At 38.9% G+C, this 22,279-nt stretch overlaps 2 protein-coding genes across 5 annotated transcripts in view; one reads left to right on the top strand and one right to left on the bottom strand.

The window, feature by feature from the left end:
* Nucleotides 1–3,632, bottom strand: part of LOC148369337 (rho GTPase-activating protein 6-like) — a 109,626-nt gene extending 105,994 nt beyond the window's left edge. Inside the window, exon 1 of the mRNA XM_088331316.1 lies at nucleotides 3,084–3,632. Coding sequence (XP_088187442.1) covers nucleotides 3,084–3,575 — 492 coding nt within the window. The 5' untranslated portion in view covers nucleotides 3,576–3,632. The remainder of the gene's footprint in view (nucleotides 1–3,083) is intronic.
* LOC148369336 (MSL complex subunit 3-like) lies at nucleotides 3,065–21,593 on the top strand. Of its 4 annotated transcripts, none has more exons than XM_088331322.1 (14): nucleotides 3,065–3,211; nucleotides 10,692–10,774; nucleotides 10,860–10,955; nucleotides 11,048–11,139; nucleotides 11,226–11,323; nucleotides 11,626–11,754; nucleotides 12,492–12,655; nucleotides 12,764–12,922; nucleotides 15,240–15,469; nucleotides 15,624–15,713; nucleotides 15,997–16,106; nucleotides 16,502–16,601; nucleotides 16,695–16,779; nucleotides 21,407–21,593. In XM_088331322.1, coding segments are annotated over exons 3-14 (1,359 nt in total). In that variant the 5' UTR covers nucleotides 3,065–3,211; nucleotides 10,692–10,774; nucleotides 10,860–10,953; the 3' UTR covers nucleotides 21,507–21,593. The 4 variants fall into 4 exon arrangements, with proteins under 4 accessions (XP_088187448.1, XP_088187445.1, XP_088187446.1 ...); XM_088331319.1 differs by lacking the exon at nucleotides 3,065–3,211 and adding an exon at nucleotides 9,049–9,330; XM_088331320.1 differs by lacking the exons at nucleotides 3,065–3,211; nucleotides 21,407–21,593 and adding exons at nucleotides 9,049–9,330; nucleotides 17,850–18,269.
* Nucleotides 21,594–22,279: the final 686 nt, after the last annotated feature.

Raw genomic sequence — 22,279 nt, 5'->3', positions numbered from 1 at the left:
TTTCAGAGCCTGTCAAGTCCCTCTTCTGACCCATTTTGCCAAAGGAAAGGAAGTTGCCTAATAATTATGCACACCTGATATAGGGTGTTGATGTCATTAGACCACACCCCTTCTCATTACAGAGATGCACATCACCTGATATGCTTAATTGGCAGTAGGCTTTCGAGCCTATACAGCTTGGAGTAAGACAACATGCATAAAGAGGATGATGTGGTCAAAATACTCATTTGCCTAATAATTCTGCACTCCCTGTATATATATGGACATATTCTTTCTCTAAAACTGCACTATGTAAAGAGATGATAAAAAGTTTTTATATTCATCAAGGCACATCAAACGAGCTCTCGTCCGAGGAAGTTAAGGCAATGTCCATCCATCCATTCATTATCTGCACCGCTTATCCTCAGTAGGGTCGCGGGGTGCTGGAGCCCATCACAGCTGTCCTCGGGCAGTTGACAGGGGACACACTGAACTGGTTGCCAGCCAGTCACACGGCACACAGAGAAAGACAATTCACTCGCTCATTCACACCTAGGGACAATTTGGACAGGCCAATTAACCTGACATGCATGTTTTTGGAATGTGGGAAGAAACCGGAGTGCTCAGAGGAAACACAAGCAAAGAACAGGGAGAACATCCAAACTCCACTCCGGAAGGTTCGATCTCAGGACCTCATAACTGTGCCGCGGACGCGCTGACCACTGCTCTGCCGTGCTGCCCGGTTAAGGCAATGTGAATGGGTAAAAAAAAAATAACAATGGTAACAAACAATAACTTTAATGTACCAGTAGTCTTTTGGTAATTTTTGTATTAAATTGTATAAGACCCTCCGAAGGTTTTACTTCAATTTGCTTTTTGTTTAAAATATAGACAAAACTAGCCCATCCTTGACCTCACAAATGTTGTGCAAAAGCTAAAGTACTATCCCAAGCTGCTACATTAAAAGCCAACATTCCAGCACTAGGACGATGTGTTCGTAACTCTTAGACCCTAGAAAATGATTTCACATGAAACATTTTTACGTCTCTTTTACTTTGTCATCAAACATTGCAGCATTTTGCCAAACACAATGTTCTTTTAATAACATCCATCCATCCCTCCAGAGCCAAACTGAGTTTGACGTTCCTGTTCTCCACGTTTCCTGTCCTAAGTAAGAGCTTATCCCAAATGAATTTTAAGAGGGGAGTGTACCCTAATTTGTTTGTCTTCAGCAAGGTAAAGTATATTTCCAACTCATACATGTCAAGGAAATTTACAGAGAGGCAATTATTTTACAGTCCATGACTTTTAACTCTCAATGGACCCATGGTGGAAAGAGGCAGGGTGATAGCAGCATGGAAAACTGAGATTTGACAGTGGGAAACTCTAAAGTGAGATCATTGCAACTAATGCAAAACTGTTGAGACTCTCTCTGGAACAGGAAGTGGTGTAAGAGTTTTCAAGGGCCGCCTGGTCTTTGACCTGCACGCCACACACACATCGCAAGCGTGAGAACCAAGTATTTTAAGACCTTCCCAACACACACCCACACGTACACAACAACAGAGTGTAAAGCCGCAAAAAAAAAAAAGGCTCCAATCAATCAAATGAGAAAGCAATCATACCTTGCACTAATGCGGGTGGACATTTGCCAACTATGCACCGAATGAAGCCCCCCTGCTAAAAATAAGTATCCAAAGTATGTTTTGATAAAGAGTTCATACTAAGCTTCACTAAATTTCAGCTTGCTTGAAGCCTCAACAGTGTAGAAGCCTGTCAGCGTATTTGAATGCACCTTTGGTGGATATTTATTAATCCTCAAAAGAATTAAAATAAATTATTTAGCCTTCCTCAAAGAATGTTCCATGATTTTTGAAAAGCCCCCAAACACCAATGTGCCAATTAATGCATTCCTACCAATTGTTTTAACCAATCATGGCAACGGATAAAAAAAAAAAACACCAAGACGGGACATGTTGTGATGTTGTCCTCATACTTGTCCTTGAGGGAGAAGGATTAGCCTGGTTGTCTCACGGAACATGCAGTTAGAACCCTCGTAAACATGACTTGGACCTAATGTATGTCCTTAGCTAGAACCTTCTGCATCGGTTAAGATTTTGGAACAGGAAACTGTCAACCAGACATTCTGTTATTATCTGTATTTCATGTTGGTATTGTCTGTGTATTGTCTGTTAATGCCCTGGCAACATCCATTGCAGCCTGGTCATCGTGGAAGGGGGATTACCTCATGTGCGGCCCCTTTTCAATGTTTCTTGATTTTTCTCATGCTGAGATTTTTGAGTTTTTCCCTTACCCTCATGTAGGTTTCAGATCAGGGGATGGTGTAATGGTGGTCCGAGTAGCCCTTTCTTACTTAAATAAACTTGTTTCAACCAGTGGACATCACTGTATCAATAAATAGTTGTCCGTTTTGCAATAAATTACCTCTCATCATGGCTGTAAAAATGAAAATAATTTTGCCCCTTCTTCCCCGATTACATGTTTAGGGTTGTGGTGATGTCACGTGCCCTTAGTAGGGTTTAATAGTTTAAGCCTTAAACTTTAAGGCTTGCTATGCCCTGCTCATAGCGACGGGTGTGTGGACACAAGACTGGTATATTTTAAAAGATAAGGGCACATAATAGTAGCAAAAAGCTCGTTCAAATGTTGATAAAATGACAACAAAAAGTCGTATCATAAATCAAAACCTTAGCCTTTTCAGGCTGAATTAATTGTAATCCCATTGAGTAAAACCAAATTGAATCTTTCCGTTTTTATAGAATATTCATCAGGATCTTCTATTGTGTTGAGATGAAGGTGCTGTACAGGATTTGAAACTTTTCTACTTGCTGACGCCCTCTTCTCACCTAAGTAATCATTGCCGCCTTTGTCAAGCTCTTTATGTGGCACGTGCATGTGTGTGCATTTTTGAGATGCGCCCAAATAAACATATTGTTTTCCTCTTTTTGGGCCGGCGTTTGTACTGTACATGAAACAGGCATTTTCTTACCTTCTCCATTTATGCGTTATCCATGAAAAAGAAAAACACACTTTTACCGGGGTAACTAGCCTCAATTGGTTAATTGACGCATGAAGGATTTTACCTCTGGTTTCCAAGCTACGCCAGCGGGCGAGCTCGCCGGCTGAGTCTTCTTCTGGAGCCACTTTCGAGGCGAAAAGACCGCACCGGTACTGCCGAACTGCGTAAATCCGGCGCCTCGCAAACTTAACGGTAAATCCCCACTCCGTTTGGAAAAACGCTTCACCAAGTCGTAATCAAAGTGAAAGTTGGCGGAGAGAGAAACATCCAAAGATGTGGAAGAAGACGTGACAAGTGGTGCGATGGGTTCTTTGAGTGTTGAAGTCTTGTTGCGCGCTAATGGTTTCGAGGACGCAGCACTTGTGGGAATAAGTTCAATAACTGAATTATCGGTCGCGGTGCCGCATTGTCTTATGATAGCGGGGTCCAGACTACTGGTTTGTCGTAGTCTCTGTTTGGTTATTGCTTTGGATGTGGGAGAAGAGCCGAAGACGCTATTTAGGAGTCCCTGTGCAGCCGACATGGCTCCTTCTGTTATTTGGAGGGACCTGCTCATTGCGCTTCCCTCAAGTTTCTCAACGGTGAGGCTCGAGAAAGTCCCTGGAGGTGAAGCGAGGAGGGGACAGCTGGCGTATCATCGGATTGCACAGTCACGAGTGCTGTTCAAGCAAATTTAAGTGGAAAACAAATAGAAGAATGCTCGAAAATGTGCAGCCCTGAAGAAGTGGGAGGGGGCTGAGATCAAAATGTTTGCAATGTGCGTGGTCCCGCTTTCAAACATATCAAACTCACGCTTGTAACTTTTTTCTTATCCCACCATTTGATTACATCCAAACTAAGTGGAAGGTCGTGCATTTTACACCTACACCTCACTCCAGTCTGAATAAGTGATGTGTTGTATGCCCACCATTTCCTTAATTGTTTGTTTTACTTCAAGGGACACTGTGTAGTATTTGAGGACACTCTATGGCGTAGGACAATCGAAAACAGGTGCCTGAAAAGCACAGGGAAGGATATAAAGTACAGACAATCAAAGTGATCAAACTGCACCTCTTTTTTGTTTGATTTTTTTGCCCAGCTTTTCACTAGGTTTTGGGGGGTACCTATAGTAGCAAGGCTGTGGACAATCATATCAGCACCCTTGAAATACGAGCAGGGTCAGAAAACTAATTTTTATCCAGGGTTTTTTTAACCGCTTGAAAATGCTAAATAATATAAAATCTACCTTTGAGCTATTGGGATAGGGATGCATTTTTAATTTTGTTTAAAAGGACAGTGTGTTTTATTTAGCGCCAACTAGTTGTAAAAAAATCCCCATTCATTAAATACGTAAATATTGATTTCATTAATAAGAAATAGTACATGAACTATCATATAGACATGCATTTTTTAAAATACTCATACCTCAAAAAATTGCCATGTTGCTGCTTCGGGTATCTAAAAACCTCAAAAATGTTGCAGTTTGGTCTTTCTGGGTATACGTGGTTTGTATTCTTTTTCCAGGATGACCAAGGTTTTCACCCTATCTCTAAGGGAGAGCGCAGCCACTATTCGGTGGAAACTTGTATCCGGGATCTAGTTCTTTCCGTCATGACCCATAGTTCATGACAATGGGTGAGGGTAGGAACGTAGATCGGCCGGTGAATTGAAAGCTTTGCCATATGGCTCAGCTCCTTCAAAACCAGAGACTGGGATAGGGTCCGCATGACAGTACACGCTCTACCGATACGTCTGTTGATCTCCCATTCTAAACTATCATCGCTCATAAACAAGACCCCAAGATGCTTGAACTCCTCCACTTGGGGCAGGATCTCATCCCAACCCCTCCAATGAGAGCTGAAAATCACAGCTTGAGGACGCCAATAGCACTACGTCATCTGTAAAAAGCAGAGATGCAAAGCTGAGGCCCCCAAACTGGACCCCTCCAATGCCACTGCTGCACCTAGAAATTCTGTCCATGAAAGTTATGAACAGAATCGTGACAAGGGGCAGTCTTGGCAGAGTCCCACTCCCACTGGAAACAAATCCAACTTACTGCCGGCGTACAGGGACCGAACAGCCAGTATAAGACTGTCCTGTACCCCATACACCATAAACACTCCCACCGGGGTCCCCAAGAAACATGATCAAATGCCTTTTCCTAGTCCACAAAACAAATGTAGACCGGATGTGCAAACTCCCATGCACCCTCAAGGACCATAAAGAGTGCTCCTCCTGAATCTGAGATTTGACTTCCTGGCGGACCCTCCTCTCCAGTACCCCTGAATAGACCTTTCCAGGGAAAGTGTGATTCCCCTGTAGTTGGAACACACGCTATATTTTCAAAAAGGGGGGACCACCGCCCCAGTCTGTCAGTCCAGAGGCACTGTCCATGATGTCCACGCTATGTTGCAGAGGGATGACAAACCATGACACGCCATTCATAATCCACAGCCATAATAAACTCGGCAGATCTCATCCACCCCTGGGACCTTTAAAAAATATGCTTTTGCTTAGTGTCATTGTATGAGGATTTTATTTTTGAGGCAAGCAGGTTTTATCTGTTACAGGTCAGTCAGAAAGTGTGGCAGCAAAAATGATTGGTGTATCGCAAAGGTAAAAAAGGGATTGCAGCGGGCAGACGTCCTGCGATGGAGTTCATAAAGTTACACTGCATTGCTGCAACCACACACTCACACGTCTATGCACACATCACAAGGCGAGAACTGATAACAGCTGAAACAGATTTGACCCAGCTAAAAACAGCCTGAGAAGGAAAAGTGCTATAAGATAAAAACACTAAAACTACAAAATGAAAACAAAGGACATGGAAATCTCCACCTAGATTTGAAATCATCCATATGGATAGCCTTTACTCTTCAAACAGTACCGTAAATGGAATCTGATTTCACTGTCTACCCTGCTTTTGTGGACCCCATGAAGGAAACCAAGTGTGTCAAAACACATCAGGCATATCCAGTGTCAAAAAAACAAATAGCGCGGTGCTCCATTTCAGGTTAGTTATGTTCAGCATTATAAACACCGTATTTGGTGTACAATAGGGGACTTACAAAGCCTGCAACCACTTAGAGCTGAATACGTGATTTGTTACAGCTGCACAAATGACATGCTTTCCTACCCTGGGGTCAGTGAAAGTTTGCTTTGTCCAAGAAAATCTCATTCTTAAATGCATTAGTTTAGAAACTAAATAAATCTATTTACTGACTTGCCCACTTTTGGAGATTGAAATATAATAATATAAAGCCTGCCACCCGTTTCATTTATGAACACATATTCATTGATGACAGCATTTTCAAAATTCAGTGGTGGGCAGTGGTGGACACGTTACTATTAAACAGTGTCTGAAACTCATGACAAAAAGTTAGCGGACACCAGGGCAGACAACTTTTCAGAGTTGTCTGCCCTGCCATAAAGTCGCCTGCCCCATTTTTCACAACTTGAAACGCCATAAGACGACTTATCGAAAAAAAAAAACATTGTTGGATTGATAATCAGTATATATGACAGAACAACACTTTAAAATTAAGTTTATTGTAAATCTACGTATAACATTCATTGCATGTACTGTATATGACATCGCTGTTTTCCATCTGCCGTCAGTATGTACCTGTATTTACTCATCTTCATTCATGCAATGTTTGCGTTGTGTCGTCTGCTACCATCCACGTGAACTCCTCTTTCCACGATGCTTTTAATGTACGTTTATGTTTTGTAGCGTCTTAAATGTAGTTGACTTCTTTTGAATATTTCTTCTTGGGCTGAGGTTTTGGCTTGATTCCTAACCACTTCTCCATTTTACTTGTGTTCTCTGTGCGTCTACTTTGGAAAATGATATGCAAATGCACGCCCTTAAAACGCTCGAAAGTACAGAAGCACAAAGTTATTCGATGCAGTCTTCTGATTGGCTGCCGAGTATGTAAATTGCCAAATGAACCGATATTCTGAAATTTCCAAACCGGACGAAAATTTCGAAATTGGAAAAAAGCAAACGTTTGATTTGAAAATCAAATCTTCCTTTTTTTTTTTTTTTTTTTTTCTTTGAGAAAGTTGTTGGCCGCCCGGGCGGAGACGTTTTAAAAAATTGTATGCCCGACGTAAAAGATGCAGATGTTATTTCAGACACTGTACTAAATAGTAATTAGTTATCGTTACTCACTACTTCTTCCAAAAAGTTGGTAACTGAGTTACCCTATTGTAAAAGTAGTTACCAGGGAAAGTAACTGTTTATCTTACCTTAAAAATAAATTGCTGTATGTCAAAGAATTTGAAATTTTTCTGAGCAGTATTCGGGTCAGTTAAATAGAAAAGAACAGAGAGGTAGTGGCGTAATAGAACCTTGTAATATTTATTGCACCTCATCAACAATATATTTATCCTACACTTCAATTACAAGAAAAATAAATGGTAAAAAATATATATATATAAGAATCAGCAGTAAACAAAACAAATTGGGTTTAATAACTTAAATCTAACTCTTACAACCTGAGACAACTGGTCAAGTAGTCATAGCCTATTGTACTTCAAGTATTTTGTTCACAACAAAAGTCAATCACTAAACAATTTCAAGTGAGTTTCACGCTAAAGAATAAATCACAACCTCTAGTCAGACAACTGCTCAAATAGACATATGCTACTGTACTTCAAGTATTTTCACAAAACAAAAGTAAAGCACTCTTGCTGACTGACAGTGGGGGGTAGTGTAACAGAGCACAAAAAAACAACATTTGTTCTATCTTGTTTTTTCTTTTAAAGTTTTTAATGCATCTTGTTTCTCGAGTGCCAATCCTAATCTCGTTGATAATGTTCAAAAATGCTATCAATTCTAATTCTAACACATCTATCAAAGTCCACACGCCAAAAAATAAACTTAAATAACTTGTTCATATGATAATACATTTGATTCAAGATGGTCGTTGTTTTTCTCAATGCTTTTGTCTTGACCATTGCATCCTTACAAAGAAACTGGCATAAAACAGTCAAACAATATAAAATGATCAACTTTTAAGGGAACAAAAGTGCTAAGAAATATAGAGAAAACAAAGTAAATAAATAAAGTAAAAGGAAAAAATAATAAACATGACATATTTAACTTAACACAAGTTTGACCTTCCTAAGTGTATTACGTATGATCTGGACATTAGGAATGTTTATCTCATTCAAATATTTAACCAATGCGTTGACATGTTTGGTATTTTTTGTGGCTGTAAATGTTTGCTTTACATACAATACAATTTATAGTATTATCGTCATTCTTGTTTTGTATGTTAGGTCCAAATCATCTTAAGATCCCTAGATAAGGTGTTAGGAAAAGTTGAGTTGACAGAAGTGAGCCATAGCTGAGCATCCTGCCAGAACTCTTGTATAATGAGAACACATGGTCAGTGGTTTCAATATCAATGTTGCAAAATGAGCAGATGTCATCTTCAATTTAAAAACCTTATTTTAAACATTCTTTTGATTGATCAATATTGTTTACGATTTTAAAGCGTGCATCTTAAACTTTGTGGGCTATTCGTAATTTCAAATACATAGTTATAAATCGAAATATCCCGGTTTCATCAAATTAACGATAAAATCCAATTTAGTTTTCAGGAAACATTTTTTAAGTATTGTCTAAAGAAGTTGTTATTATTACATTTGCTGTCTAGAATTGACATCCCCTGTACAAGAGGTGGAGGTATTTGGGGTCCATTTATTAATATTTCAGAATTGCTTTAGAATGCCATTCACCTATTTGTTAAATTCAGATTTGGATATAGTGAAGTCCTATTTCATTTTAAAAAATTGTCATAATTGAATATTCTGCCATTATCGCCCATCAAGTGTGATACTGACCATATGCTCCTCTCAAACCAATCCTCATAAACAATGACTTGTTCCTATGTAATAATAATAATCAGCATAGCCAGAATTTGTTTGTGAAAATCAGATAGTTACATTTGTAGTTTTCCAAAATTGAAATTGCAGATAAGAATGTACCCAATAACAAATGTCATGGGGCCAAACTACTTCCGGGTGTGAAAGCGGAAGTCAGGAGTACTTTGAATACAACAATCGCGGCTTTATTACAGCGCCTCGCAGTGGATCAAATCACCTTTTTATATGCAGCTAAATATATAACCTCGGTCGCGGTGGATTCCGAATCAATTTGATTGATAAATATGTTTGATTTTGTATCGATATATTCAGTACCCACATAGAGCCATGAACAAATGAATTCGCGGGCTAATACATTTAGATTCCATAAAGGAGAACGAGTGCTCTGCTTCGAACCTGACCCAACCAAGGCTAAAGTTTTGTATGACGCAAAGGTAAGGAACACCACGCATAATTATCTTGAATATTACTTTTAATGTAATTAATTCTACTGCATGGTCGTCGGCTTTGTAGAAATCCTCATCGCTACCCTGATGATGCTACATGCTCATAGCTCACATGTATCCTATAAACGTCGGCGCCATTGCGCCTCATCAATGCGAAACAAATAGCAAAGATCGCTAACATACGAATTCGTTTAACCTACGTTTGCATCGCGAAAAATGATCTACAAGTTATCTAACGCATTCGGATTAGCTTGCGGCTTTTGTTGTTATTTTATTTTGGCTCTGTTTACTTATTTTTCCTAACCAACGTTGTATTAGTCATTGCCACGCTATGGGAAACTGTCTACAAATCGCAGTGTTTTGCCAAAGTATTCACTATCAGATGTGTTGCACTTTGACACCATAATGCTAGAAATGTACAGTTGTTTTGTGTGCGTTAAATGGTCACTATAGTATGCACTGTCGTGAAGCGAAAATGTATGTGGGATATTTCGATCAACTGAATATGATTGGTGTGTCGTGCAAAAGTAGTAAGCCTGATGAAAACCTGTTTGACACTATCCGCTGAATTCCAGTGAATCAATTTACCATTGAGATTTACACAGTACTGTAGTCATAATTCGGGCCATACAGTGAGTATTCGACTCAGCTTTGAAAATAATTGCTCTCTGTCTAGTCTCAAGGACATGTCCGGTTTGCAATACCGTAACAGAGACAACTATATATAGGACTCTTCTCACTCCGGCCACCACCTCGTTCATCTGTTGCCCTCTGGTAGGCGCTATATGTCCCTTAAAACCACAACTAACAAGGCTCAAGAGAGTTTCTTCCTCAGAACCATCACTACCCTAAACAAGCGCAAAACGGAAAAATACACATCTTGCCAGTTTCACTGAATAATACGTAATCGTACTTTATTGATAGACTTATTGGGAATCTTGGTTGCTGCTTAATACCATTGCACTACTTTTCTCGGAACTATTTTTATTGATCTATATTCCCTCAGGCCCGTCTCCAAGCACTACTTTGTTGTTGTATGGGCCTTCTTATGCTGACATTTGTTCATCTTATTTTCCCCCTTAAGTCTTTCTTACATGTTTATCGATGAGTGCCGTGTCTTATCTTCTTGCAAACAATGTTCACTACGTTGTTATCAGTGACTGTAAAGAAGATTCAATTCACCTGAAGTTAACTGTGGAGAATGAGTCAAGCTGGTAGACACATCCCTCGAAAAACCTTGCTTTTATCTTCCCTTGTTTGTCACTTCAATAGATATGAGGGATTTTTTTTGCCAGTCATTGACCAAGATCCTAAAATGGTTTTAATCTCTAAATTAATTTAATTTGTAGGTCCTTGATATAGTGATAGGCAAGGATGAACACGGAAGACGAATCCCAAAGTACTTGATTCACTTCAATGGTTGGAGCAGAAGGTAAGTCCAATATTGTTCAACTATTCATATCATCTTAGTTGTAACACAATTATATTTCCATTCAAACCTGTGTGTTTGTCATTAGCTGGGATCGCTGGGCTGCTGAGGATCATGTCCTAAGGGACACCAAGGAAAACCGCAAATTGCAACGTAAACTGGCGCGTGAAGCTCTTGGTCGTATGTAAGTTCATGCTCTTACGTTTCCTCACAACGCAGTTGGTCCAATTAAAAAAAAGTTAATCTCATGCTGAATTTCTCACTACCATTTTGTAGGAAGAAAAAGGGATGGGCAAAGAGGCGACATCCTTCTGGTACTAAACCCTTGCTGAAGACTCTACTCAAGGAAGATGACAGTGATGACGCATGTAGGAAGTCTTACTTTGCTCCCATTTATTTGCATTCAGTAGTCGACTGCAGTTATCATGATTGCATATTTTAACCATGTCCCAAGGCTTGATCACATCTTCCGCCAGCAGTGAGGGCGACAGTTCTGAAGCAGAGTCTTCAAATAGTGGGGACACTACCTTCTCTGAGGACATCAACAAAATGGTGATTAAGTCTGAAACGAACAAACTTCAAAAAAAGTTTAATGGAGTACTTGCAAAACGTTTTTTAATTCCTCTAGAATAGATGATGGTTCTGGTGAAAAATGAAGCTAGCGTAGTGCCATGGGGCTTGGTAAAATGTAAAATATGTTTGCCTTGTGAAGGGGTGAATAAAATGACCTGTGGTCAATTAAACTTTTGTTTAAATAATTTTGTCCATATGCTTTCTGGAAGTACTATAATGCATGCTATTATGAATAATATTGCTTAAATTTCTCCTATTGTTTTTTTTTGTTGTTGTTGCAGAAAGTTGAACCTGACATCAATATCAAGAAGGAAAGTGAAGAGAGGATTGTGCATGTTGACATTAGTATTCCAGATATTCTCAAAAAAAAGTTAGAGGATGACTGCTTCTACATCAATAAGAGGAAGAAGGTATTTAAAGATTACGTGCGAGTAAATTGTTAGTTTTTTTTTTTTTTAGCATTTTGTCGTAGAATAATTGATTACCACTCATTTAGCTGCACAATATATATGCAATAAAATTGCTATATTTGTTGGACAGTACAGAAAGTTTATTATCTATCATAGACCAGGGGTCACCAACCTTTTTGAAGCTGTGAGTTACTTTACGTTACTGATTGGCACAAAGGGCTTGTAGTTTAATATGCATAAGTAAAAAAAGGCGACTTATCTTGTTATTACTATGTTGTTGATATGTTATTACTATGTTATTACCAGGTTGTAATTATTAAAAGTTGAGTTTGAATAGGCTCGTTTAACTATGTTTTTGGTGAGCTACTCCGCTGTATATTTTTGGGGTAACTTGTTTTGGATACTAAAAGATGATGCCAATTAGAAATCAAATTTCCTTAAAAATCACTAAGAATGAGCTTTTTCAGACCCTGTCCACAGGTTACTCAGGTGTTTTTAGGGGGCTACGGCCACCACGTTAGAGACGACTAGATTTAAGCAGCAAGTGTACAATGGGCATAGTACAATGACCTTGGAAAAAGGCAAAAAAGCAATACTGTGGATGGATTGCTTTTTTTTTTAATTAAAGTGTTAAAATCGGGTCCAATATGTGTTGGAAAATGTTGAAAAGTTGATCACATATCATAGACCATATTACAAATGTTAAAGGCCATGAAAAAATTGTTTTCCCTTTGCAGTTGGTGATGGTTCCCTGTCAGACAAACGTTGTGCAAATCTTGGAGTCGTACGTTAAGCACTTTGCAATCAACAAGGCTTTCATGGCTAACGAGCGATACAGACGACAACAACAGCAAAGTACCACACAGAGCAGCAGCCCACAGCCAATCCCTCCTGAGAAAAAGTATGTCAAGAACCATAAAACAACGTTTTGATTACCGTCTGACTTTTCTCACCTAAAATTGCAATGATGAGTAAGTGAGGTTTTTGTTTTTAATGCTTATCATTGAAGCGAAGAGCTTTGTAAAGAAATGGTAGATGGCCTGAGGATCACATTCGACTTCACTCTCCCCATGATCCTGCTCTACCCGAGTGAGCAAGCCCAGTTCAAGAAGGTCAGCTCTTCTCGGCTTTTTTGGGCCGTCAACGATGGCTCCCCCTGCCCCAGAAAGTAAGTGGAAACGTTTCTAAATCTGATTGATAAGCAACACAGTTACTGTTATGTCATTTGTTAGCCCTTTGGAAATATTCCAAAATTATTTAAAAAAGCAAAATTTTAAGAAATTGTACCTTATTTTCTGCACTATAAGCCTTCATTTTTTTTCAAAAGCTGACCGTGCGTCTTCTACTACGTATATATGGATCAATATTGAGTCACAATTGGTCTCGCGACGACAGTAAGCAGCCGCCAACTCGATTTTCCCCCTTAGAAATAGTGCGCAGTGCATGCTGGGATATGTATACCGGCGTTTCATTTCCTAACCAATGTGACGATCGTCATCTGAATCTGTCACTATTGGCTAAAGTTATTTGGGGGTAAAGAAGGTGGGTCCTTTTCAGCATGTTTATGCTAAAGCAAGATAGAAGAAAGCCTGCAGTTGGCCCAAAAAGTTGTGAATCACAATTGAGGTTAGTCTGTGGCCTAGAGAAAATAATTTTATGGGGCTTAACAAGTCAAGTCATTTTTATTTGTATAGCCCTTAATCACAAAGAGTCTCAAAGGGCTTCACAGACCGCTAGCAACAAGCAACATCCATTCATGCAGAAATGCTTTTCAGCAAATATATTTATTTTTGTCTGCCCTTTTCACGTATTTTGGAATTCGTAAATATTTTACACGGTTCAATTTACTACATTTACGGATGCACAGTTGCATATTATCATCGAATGTGATTGTTCCAAGACGACTCTCAGCTTTATATTCTTTGGGTATCCTGTTTTAGAATGATCTTGATTGTTCTCAGATGAGTATATTTTTTAATGATCAGCATATCTTGAGAGTTTAAGCTTTCCAACGCTACGTGGCATGACATATTTCAGTAACTGGTGTCATCGTTTAGACACCGTGTCACATATTTGCTTCTCAACAGTCTGACGGCCCGCCGGACCTATTGTCCGAAAAATATGGTATTTCATCAGTATATTCCATTAGTTTATGAGCGAGTGAATTTTGAAATCCTGAGCTGAGACATAATCAGAGGAACACCAGCACCCTAGCAAGCGAGTATCATTATTGTTATACATGTCAATTCGCTGACGAGGTTCAGTGACTTGTAAAGCGCTTTACAGATGCCGGGAAAAAAGCGTTCCGACCATTTTCTCAATCGATCAAGCTTTCTTATTCAATTTTTTTTTTTTTCAAAAGAAAAGGTTCGCATCTTCTTTACACTTTACGCCAACTATATTGAATGGATGTAAAATAAAACTAACAATAAAAATGTCAAAGTTCTTAGCGCGCTGGAGATACAGTATGGAATGTTGACACACGAACTCTGAAGAGGAAGTGGATTTCTTCTTCAGGGTGGATGCTGGGTGAGCTCTCACAGCACCACCACACGCCAGTAGCGGCGGAAAGAAGCACTACAGTAATGTCATGTACTCGGAAAAAGGTGCACACAATACAAAATCTTACTTACAGCAATGTACGGATATTTTTCAACATCCTGAAAAAAAAGTCTGCATCTACGGTTTTACCTGAGTAGAATGGTCGTAAGTACGAGAGTTCTGTATAAATGCAGGCTATTGACCATTTATCCTTTAGCAATACTGTGAAATTGACCTCAACTAATAATCTGAACAACTACAATCTACAATCAGAAAAACTAAACATTAGTTTTTTTACACATTTTTCTAAGAATATGTCTAGGAATTTCCAAAAGTGGCCATTTGGCGACTCCAAAGGAACAGCGACTGGTAAAATCATAGACACGTCTTGAATCCTCAATAGTCTGATGGCCTGGCGTAAGCAAACATTTTGTTTTGGGGAAGGTACGCTGTAATTGCGCCTCACATGTTGTGTCAATTGGATGCGCAATTTTGAACGTTTTTCGTTCCTTCAATGACGTCACAGCTCTACAGCAAAAAAGCCAGATGGGTCAACTGTGAGGCTAAATTTCTCAAGTCCCCCTTCGCGTGAAATATGTTGCAACATATTATTCAGATTCAGATCTACTTTATTGTCATTCTAGTACACGTGTATACAGAACGAAATGTCGATACATCTGACCCGCACAGTTTCCTTGAATGTACAGATATAAATAAAATGTTGTATTGAGTTGTAGTATTGAGTGCTAATAATATACTAAATAATTATGGCTATGTATAGTATTTTACAGTAGCGCAAATAGTGCAAGAGGAGTAGTTCAAAATGGCGGCGCCCTGTATGGCTGCGGCTGCATCTGCTCCCAACATATTAGTATAATTGTGGGGAGAAACACTACACGTTCTGTGCCTAATTGAAAAAAAATTCTGTTGGGAATACTTTTAAGCATCCAGAGCGATCGCAGTCCAAGCCCAGCAGGTCACAATCCCCCTACGCCTCAATCGACAGACAGCCAGCCAGCCCTGAGCGATGTTTCCACCACCACGCCAACTGCCCCCACACCCAAACGCCGGCGCCATCCTGACATGGACTGCATCTCCTATCAGTCGCAGTCGCTCAGGCGCTCTACCAGAAACACGCCTGGTGGGGAACGTCCGGCTGAAGGGAGCAGTGGCGGTGCGTACATTTTTATGGCTGTCAAGCAGAAGTAAGATTGGACCTAAGAAATCCAGCCCAACCCAGGCCTGCGTGTAGTAGGGATCTGGGCTGCCGTCTTTTCATGGACATGTGTCTCAAGCTTTTCTTTTTTTTTTTTTTTCAAATGATAAAGGCGGAGATAGTTCCACAGCATCACCTCAACTCAAACGGCGCTTGATTGAGCCCTTGCCGCAGTCAAAATTCATCCTCAACTTTGATAGAAGTAAGTGTTCCAACTTGGTCGCCAGTGCTCAAAACTAAAAATTGTAATTATTTTTGCTCATAAGAAGTTTTGAAAGCTAGATTAGGCCATTTTTAAATTGTTTTTTGTTTTGTTTTTGTTCTGTTTTTAATAATGATCTGTATGTCTCTCCATGTCGCTCTCTGTCTGCCCTAATCTAATTATCTAATCTTAACTAATTAATTATTTATTACAAAAAGTCTCACGTCTTATTTTAAAGATGAATAGATCCACAGTGATGTTTTGTCATTTCTATTTTATACAGAAACTCCAGTACACAGTGGATCATCTTCTCCTCTGCCCTTAACTCCAGGCAAAGAAAGAAGCGGACCTTTTCATGGCATCGAGAGCAGGGGCAATAATGAACTTAATGAGGTGACAGCGCCGTATGAACTTGACCTTGGCAATATAATTAAATGGATGCAGTCTACCCTTAGGAATTCAGCTTGGCTATTGTCAAACCGTTGAATCCACAAAAGCCGTTGCCTATATGCAATTTTTCGACAGTCTGATCAGGTCGCGTTTACTGTAGTTTAGGAGTTCATTTAACTAAATTCCAGGTTCTACAAAAATGAAAATAATAATAATGTAGGAAATATCAATTTCCATTGTCTTCACAACATCAATATTTTCTACAACACACAAAAATGTTTACTTAGCAGCACTCCATTCTTTTTGAGTCCTTAAATAGCCTGTTTTTAGACCATCGAAGGAAGCATCAATTGGTTGTCTGGTCACAGAGAACACTATTCCACTTTCTTGTTCCATAGGTCCTTAGTTGGAAGCTGACACCTGACAACTATCCCTTAAATGATCAGCCTTCACCACCCTCGTACCTATATGGAGTGCAGCACCTTCTACGACTTTTTGGTTGGTAATTTTTTTCTAATTACATGATTATTTTTTTTTGCAACCATTGTATGTAATCACACCTCTTGCTTCATCTTTTCTCAATCCATTCAGTTAAGCTTCCTGAAATTCTTGGAAAGATGCAGATCCCTGAAAGGAATCTAAGAGCCTTGGTCAAACATATTGAGCTCTTTCTGAGGTAAACATGGTTATAAATGTCTTAGCAGACGTTAACATTCTATTGTTGGGTTTTTTATATTATCGGGGGAAATTATATTCTTGAAAACATACACCTGGTACTTTGAAAGCTTCATCAATTGTTAGGGCTTGGCATTTTCAGTTTTTCATTAGTAAAATTCAGCCAGGTCCTGATGCTGAGGAACAGTTTAACAAGGTCCCTTCCCTTAGCTGCCGTCCAACTATATATTTAACCCTTTTGGCCCTCCCAATTTTCTGGACTGGAAGTCGGACCAGCCCAAAAAATGCGTTCCTATTAATTAATAAAGAAGGAAAAGACGTATAAGTCACACCTGGAGTATAAGTCGCATTTTGGGGGGGGATTTATTTGATCAAATCCAACACCAAAAAAGGCAATTTGAAATAAAATAGAGAATATCAGGCTAAATATGTGTAGGGTGTACAAATATTACCTAATTGGCATTCTTGATAATATGTAGTTTCGTTACTGACATTGAGTTTTTCAGATAACTCTAGCATAAAGAAAATGCTTACCAAACTATCAGCTTCACTCCAAATCACTAAATCCAATGAAATCTGTATCCTCTGTGTCACTTTCAACACTAAACAACGCCCCTAAATCAGGAGGTAGACAATAAGCCTACTTCCGCTTCTACATCGGGGTCAAGGTTTAAATTACCAACACTGGTCTGGAAGCACCCTCATGCGGCTTAGTGGGAAAATATGTGAAAAAGTATACTGTACAGTACTTGTAATAAAAATGTATAACTGAAATATATAATAATGTGTAATGTGTTAATTATTTCACAAATAAGTTTCACCCCCAGGCCAAACTGAAAAAAACGGACTTACAGTCCAGAAATTACGGTACCCACCTTTAAGCCTGGCTCCAGGGGGGGACCTCATTAAACTGCAAGGGAATTCTTAGTCCATTGTTGCTACTCATCTTTAGGGGTCTATATGCTGTGCTTCGACTTGCTACTCCTTAGGATCTGACAAGTGGCCTGAAGTCCTATATGGCATAACTCTTACGATCATTCTTATGTAAACCCCTCCACCACACTGTGACAGCTCAGGGAGAAGTATAGATCTGCTGTTCATCTCCAGAATCTGATATGGAAGCTTTCTGCGCGCTTACCTCGGATGGTGCTCTGGGCATGTCCCAACTGCAGAACGAACGGGGAATGATCCAGACACGCTGGAGAGACTGCATTTCTAGTCAGACCTCCAAACGCCCGAAGATCCTGTTTAATTGGCTCAGCACTTCCCAATTATTTTCCGTCACTTTTGGCAAATTTTAAGAAAAATGCAACACAGAATTCTATAATATTTGGACTGTTTAGGAATTGGAACTGGGTGAATCGGATGAACACTGTATAAGAGTCATGGCAAAATCAATTTTGCCTCCGGGCTGGATCCGGGTGTTCTCAGGTGGGCTAGATCAGTATGTTTTTGAGTACTATGCTTAATCATTCAGCCATCATTTGTAGCCTACTCTACTAATTATAATCATGGATGATAAGAGTTTTTTTTTCTAAGCATAACACATTTATTCACAAAAAATAAAACGAATGACTTTCATGTTTGGCATTGAATGTGTTAACAATTTGTCTATTTTATCAGTTGAGAAAATGCAGTTTTACATCTGAACCACCTCACCATAAACATAAACTCAAGTGGATCTATGAATAAAAATATGCTTGGCTCAATTGTCATACTGCTTTAAAATAAATATAAAAGTAAATACAAAGCAAGAGTTTTAGCAGTAAACGAGCAAGAGCATCGGATCAAACTACTAGGCTGAGCCAACTAAAGGTCAGAAAATACCGCACATGATCTTTAACCTGAAACCAGACTAATTGTCAGATCTTACAGTTTTACTTCCCTCTAGCGGCGTGATGGACCATTTGGTTTGTGTCTGTTGGAAAAAAACCTCAACTTTGGAGGGAAAGGTGCTAAAATTATGTTTTTAATTTTCTTATTTACTTTTTTATTACATACTCAAAAATTTACAGCGAGCTGAAAATAAATCATCCAACAAGCCATATGGTTGGCATACTGGTATAGGAGGAATTGCATTTTGAAAAATATTTAAAATTTAAAAAAATTGGAGTACTGAGAAAATGAAATATAAAAAATGCCAAAATGAGAAGCATCTGAAAGATGAAGAGGCTCAATATATTTAAATTTGAATGAGTGAACCGGATATAAAAAGTGGAAGATAATGAAGCGCCCCAGAAAATGTTGTAAAAAGTTTGAAGAACGGAATAAGACCAGCGTGAAGGTTCTCGCTTTCACACCAATTATAGAAGTCAACGAGGAAAACAGTCGGCAAAGAGAAGCGTAAGGGAATGTGAGCATGAGTAGATGGTAGGAAGGCAAAGAGCATGTGTTAGTGGGAGGAAGATGAGTGGGTGTTACACAAGCGCGGGAAGTCTAATCTTTAAATCCTCCTGAGCGATCTTCACTTGAGCCGCTCCCAAACCTAAAGGATTTGGTTCTAATCAAACTCTTGCAGTACTGGATTGTGCCACCATGGTGTGCTATGGGACAGAAGGGATTTTAAACCAACAAGCAAGATTTTCCCTAAGTCCCAGAGACTCAAATCTTCCACTGGTCAAACCAGAACTAGGGGCATTTTGGAGAGGTTGAAAATGCATTTGAAGCACAAGGGAAATCAAGTTTAGCAATGTCAGAACTTCATGTGTTTATTGCCAAATCAAAGAGTACATGTATTGCAGTTTTTAGACACCAAAATGCAACTCAAAGGTGCTGTATAAAAACATTAGAGACCAAAAAAATCACAACTACCAACCCAATATACTAGAGCGTCAAACAGACACACACACAAAATGGGTAAAAAATGGAATGATAAACTAAAAATATGACATCACAACCCCAAAATTGATGTACTGGATTTCTTACTTTTCTAGAAAACTAGTAAATGAATCTACTATATTTTATTTAGAGTTGGGGCAAGACATTGAACACTTCCATGATAGATAGATAGATACTTTATTCATCCCCGAAGGGAAATTCACATTTCCAGCAGCATCCCTGAGCTGAGAACAATACAATAATAAAGCAAAAAGAATACAATATACAAATACCCTGTGTGACGTGCAAATGCCCACTGTAGCGTGTTATATAGAATATCTAAATAGTGCTACACAGAATACATATTGCAATAAGATTCAGTAATATGCAATGTAGGTTGTGTGGTTTACTGTGAGCTTTTACTCTACCGGGTAGAGTTAAAGAGCCTTATGGCATGAGGAAGAAAAGATCTCTTCAGTCTGTCCGTAGTACAAGACAGTGACAGCAGTCTGTCGCTGAAACTGCTCTTCTGTCTGGAGATAATGCTGTGTAGTGGATGCGATGGATTGTCCATGATTGACCGCAGCTTTTCCAGTGCCCGTCTCTCAGAAATAAACTAACATTTTTCAACAAGACATCTCTTTAAATATAATATTGTTTATTTGTATTAGTTTCCCGATCAACGTATTACCATTACATCAAAGGTGTAGTGAGGTGTCATTAAAAAAAAAAAGAGTAGAATATATTCTCTATTAAGTATGTGTTAACAATGATCACCTAAGTTCAAAGAGCCATTACATATTTTTTTCCACCGCACCTATCTGCTTTCATCTTACTTTCATCAAAGCTGTTTCGGGTCGCTCAACACATTAAGTATTAAGAGGGTGGTAGAAAGTTACTTGGTGCTCGTCATCAGTTTTTTTGTTAGTTTAGCGTGAAGATAGTAAAAGTCCAAATGCTATCCCTAACCCCAAAACGATGGAAAAAAAGGAGTTTATTGGGGCGCATCTAAGAAATGCAAGTACACGCGCGCGCCACAAAAGGAGCTTGACCAGCCGCAATGATGACTTAAGCCAGCAGATGCATCAGCGAGTAGAACATTTCCAAATTCTGGGCAATATCTTTAAGATCTAAATCAAGAGACTCCCACACAAGCACCACAATTACAATTGTTTTTTTAGAAATATAAGTGGATTGCTTTAATTATTATTCATTTTTACAGAATGTTATTTTTTTTAGCAGAGAGATTACAAAATCAGTCTTGTTATTAGTCTGAATGTCCATTAGGAAGGGGAGATTGTTGTATTTCCCCCAAACAATAATAAAACAAGCATACATTTTGAAAACATGGAAGATAAACACTAATTTCATCAGCAAGTTAGGAGTCTTGCATATAGTCATTCAAATTGTAAAGCGAGTCACATTTGACGTCCCTGCCTTTTTGTTGCTTTCCTTTGTCATTTGTCATCAACAGTCCGCAGTTCTTTTCTGATGAGTATAATTTGTTTGCATTGAGATTAGGAGGACCGGTGGAGCTAAGATGAGATGGCAAGATTTAAAGGATTTGGCCGAGTAGCGGATACTAAGAAGATTCCGGATTAGTTTTCCCTGCAACTGATTAGATGGGAGAGAGAGGGGCCGGGTTATGGGTGGCTTCATGCTTACTGTCAGTCGGTCCTGATCTGTATGCATGTCTGTTTCGGAGGATTTTGCATGTGCTACAGAAAGGTGTTGTAAAGTAAAAATAAAGTTGTGCCTATTGTCTGCAGTACAGTAACTTACAACTCTGGAATTTCTTTCTTTTAATGCAGATTTCTGGCTGAGTTCAATGAAGATTTCTTCCCAGAGTCCGCATATGTGTCAGCATCAGAGGCTCACAACAGCATGAAGCAACCAAGGCCTATGTATTGAAAACAGCAGTAGATTTTTGTCTTTTTCGCTTTGTCACTAAAGCATACCTTTTCAGTTGCTCTGTCAGAAATAAAATGTATGCAGGTAGTTCTGTTCTCAATTTTTTTCCTTAGTAAACACTATTAGCTTAAGTATTGAGATGGGATCACAACCTAGCTAAAAAGCTTTGTGAGAATTGTAGCCACAGAATAAGTATGTAGGCTCTAGAAACAGATAACACTTATTAACACACCTTTTGTTTAATATAAAAAGGTGTTTTACAGTTCCAAAGTAGTACAGCTTCATTTTAGTATATGAAATTCCCCAACAACACACATTTGTTTGGGAATCTACAATGCTAAATGCAGGGAGAGTAATCAAAGCAGGCTGCATCATCAGCGCCCTTGACGTAAACAAAAATCAAGAAACAAGTTGTTCTAGTTACTGGACCTAAATCCATAAGTTGAAGTTCACTATGTAGTTAAAGTACTTTGCTTTTGTATGAACATTTGTATTTGCATCAATTCAAATATAAAGTCGTCTTGAAAATTCACAAGTTTAGAGTGCATCTGAAAATGATTTGTTGCACTCCAGTTGGTCCAGATTTTGTAATGTTACATCATTTATTGTTTACAAAGATTGGAGATGATGTTCGTACTCAAATTTTACTGGTGATACATGAGCTGAGCATCCACTACAAGGCTGTAGTATTTGATTACAGAACGACTGTATATGGATGACTGCTCCTGCTATTTGTCAACATAAATGTATAAATACATGTAATACATATATAC

This window comes from Urocampus carinirostris, chromosome 3, assembly GCF_059441175.1.
Source record: "Urocampus carinirostris isolate Australia breed hairy pipefish chromosome 3, RoL_Ucar_1.0, whole genome shotgun sequence".
Taxonomy (NCBI): Eukaryota; Metazoa; Chordata; class Actinopteri; order Syngnathiformes; family Syngnathidae; genus Urocampus; species Urocampus carinirostris.
This window is presented reverse-complemented; position numbering and strand designations above follow the sequence as displayed.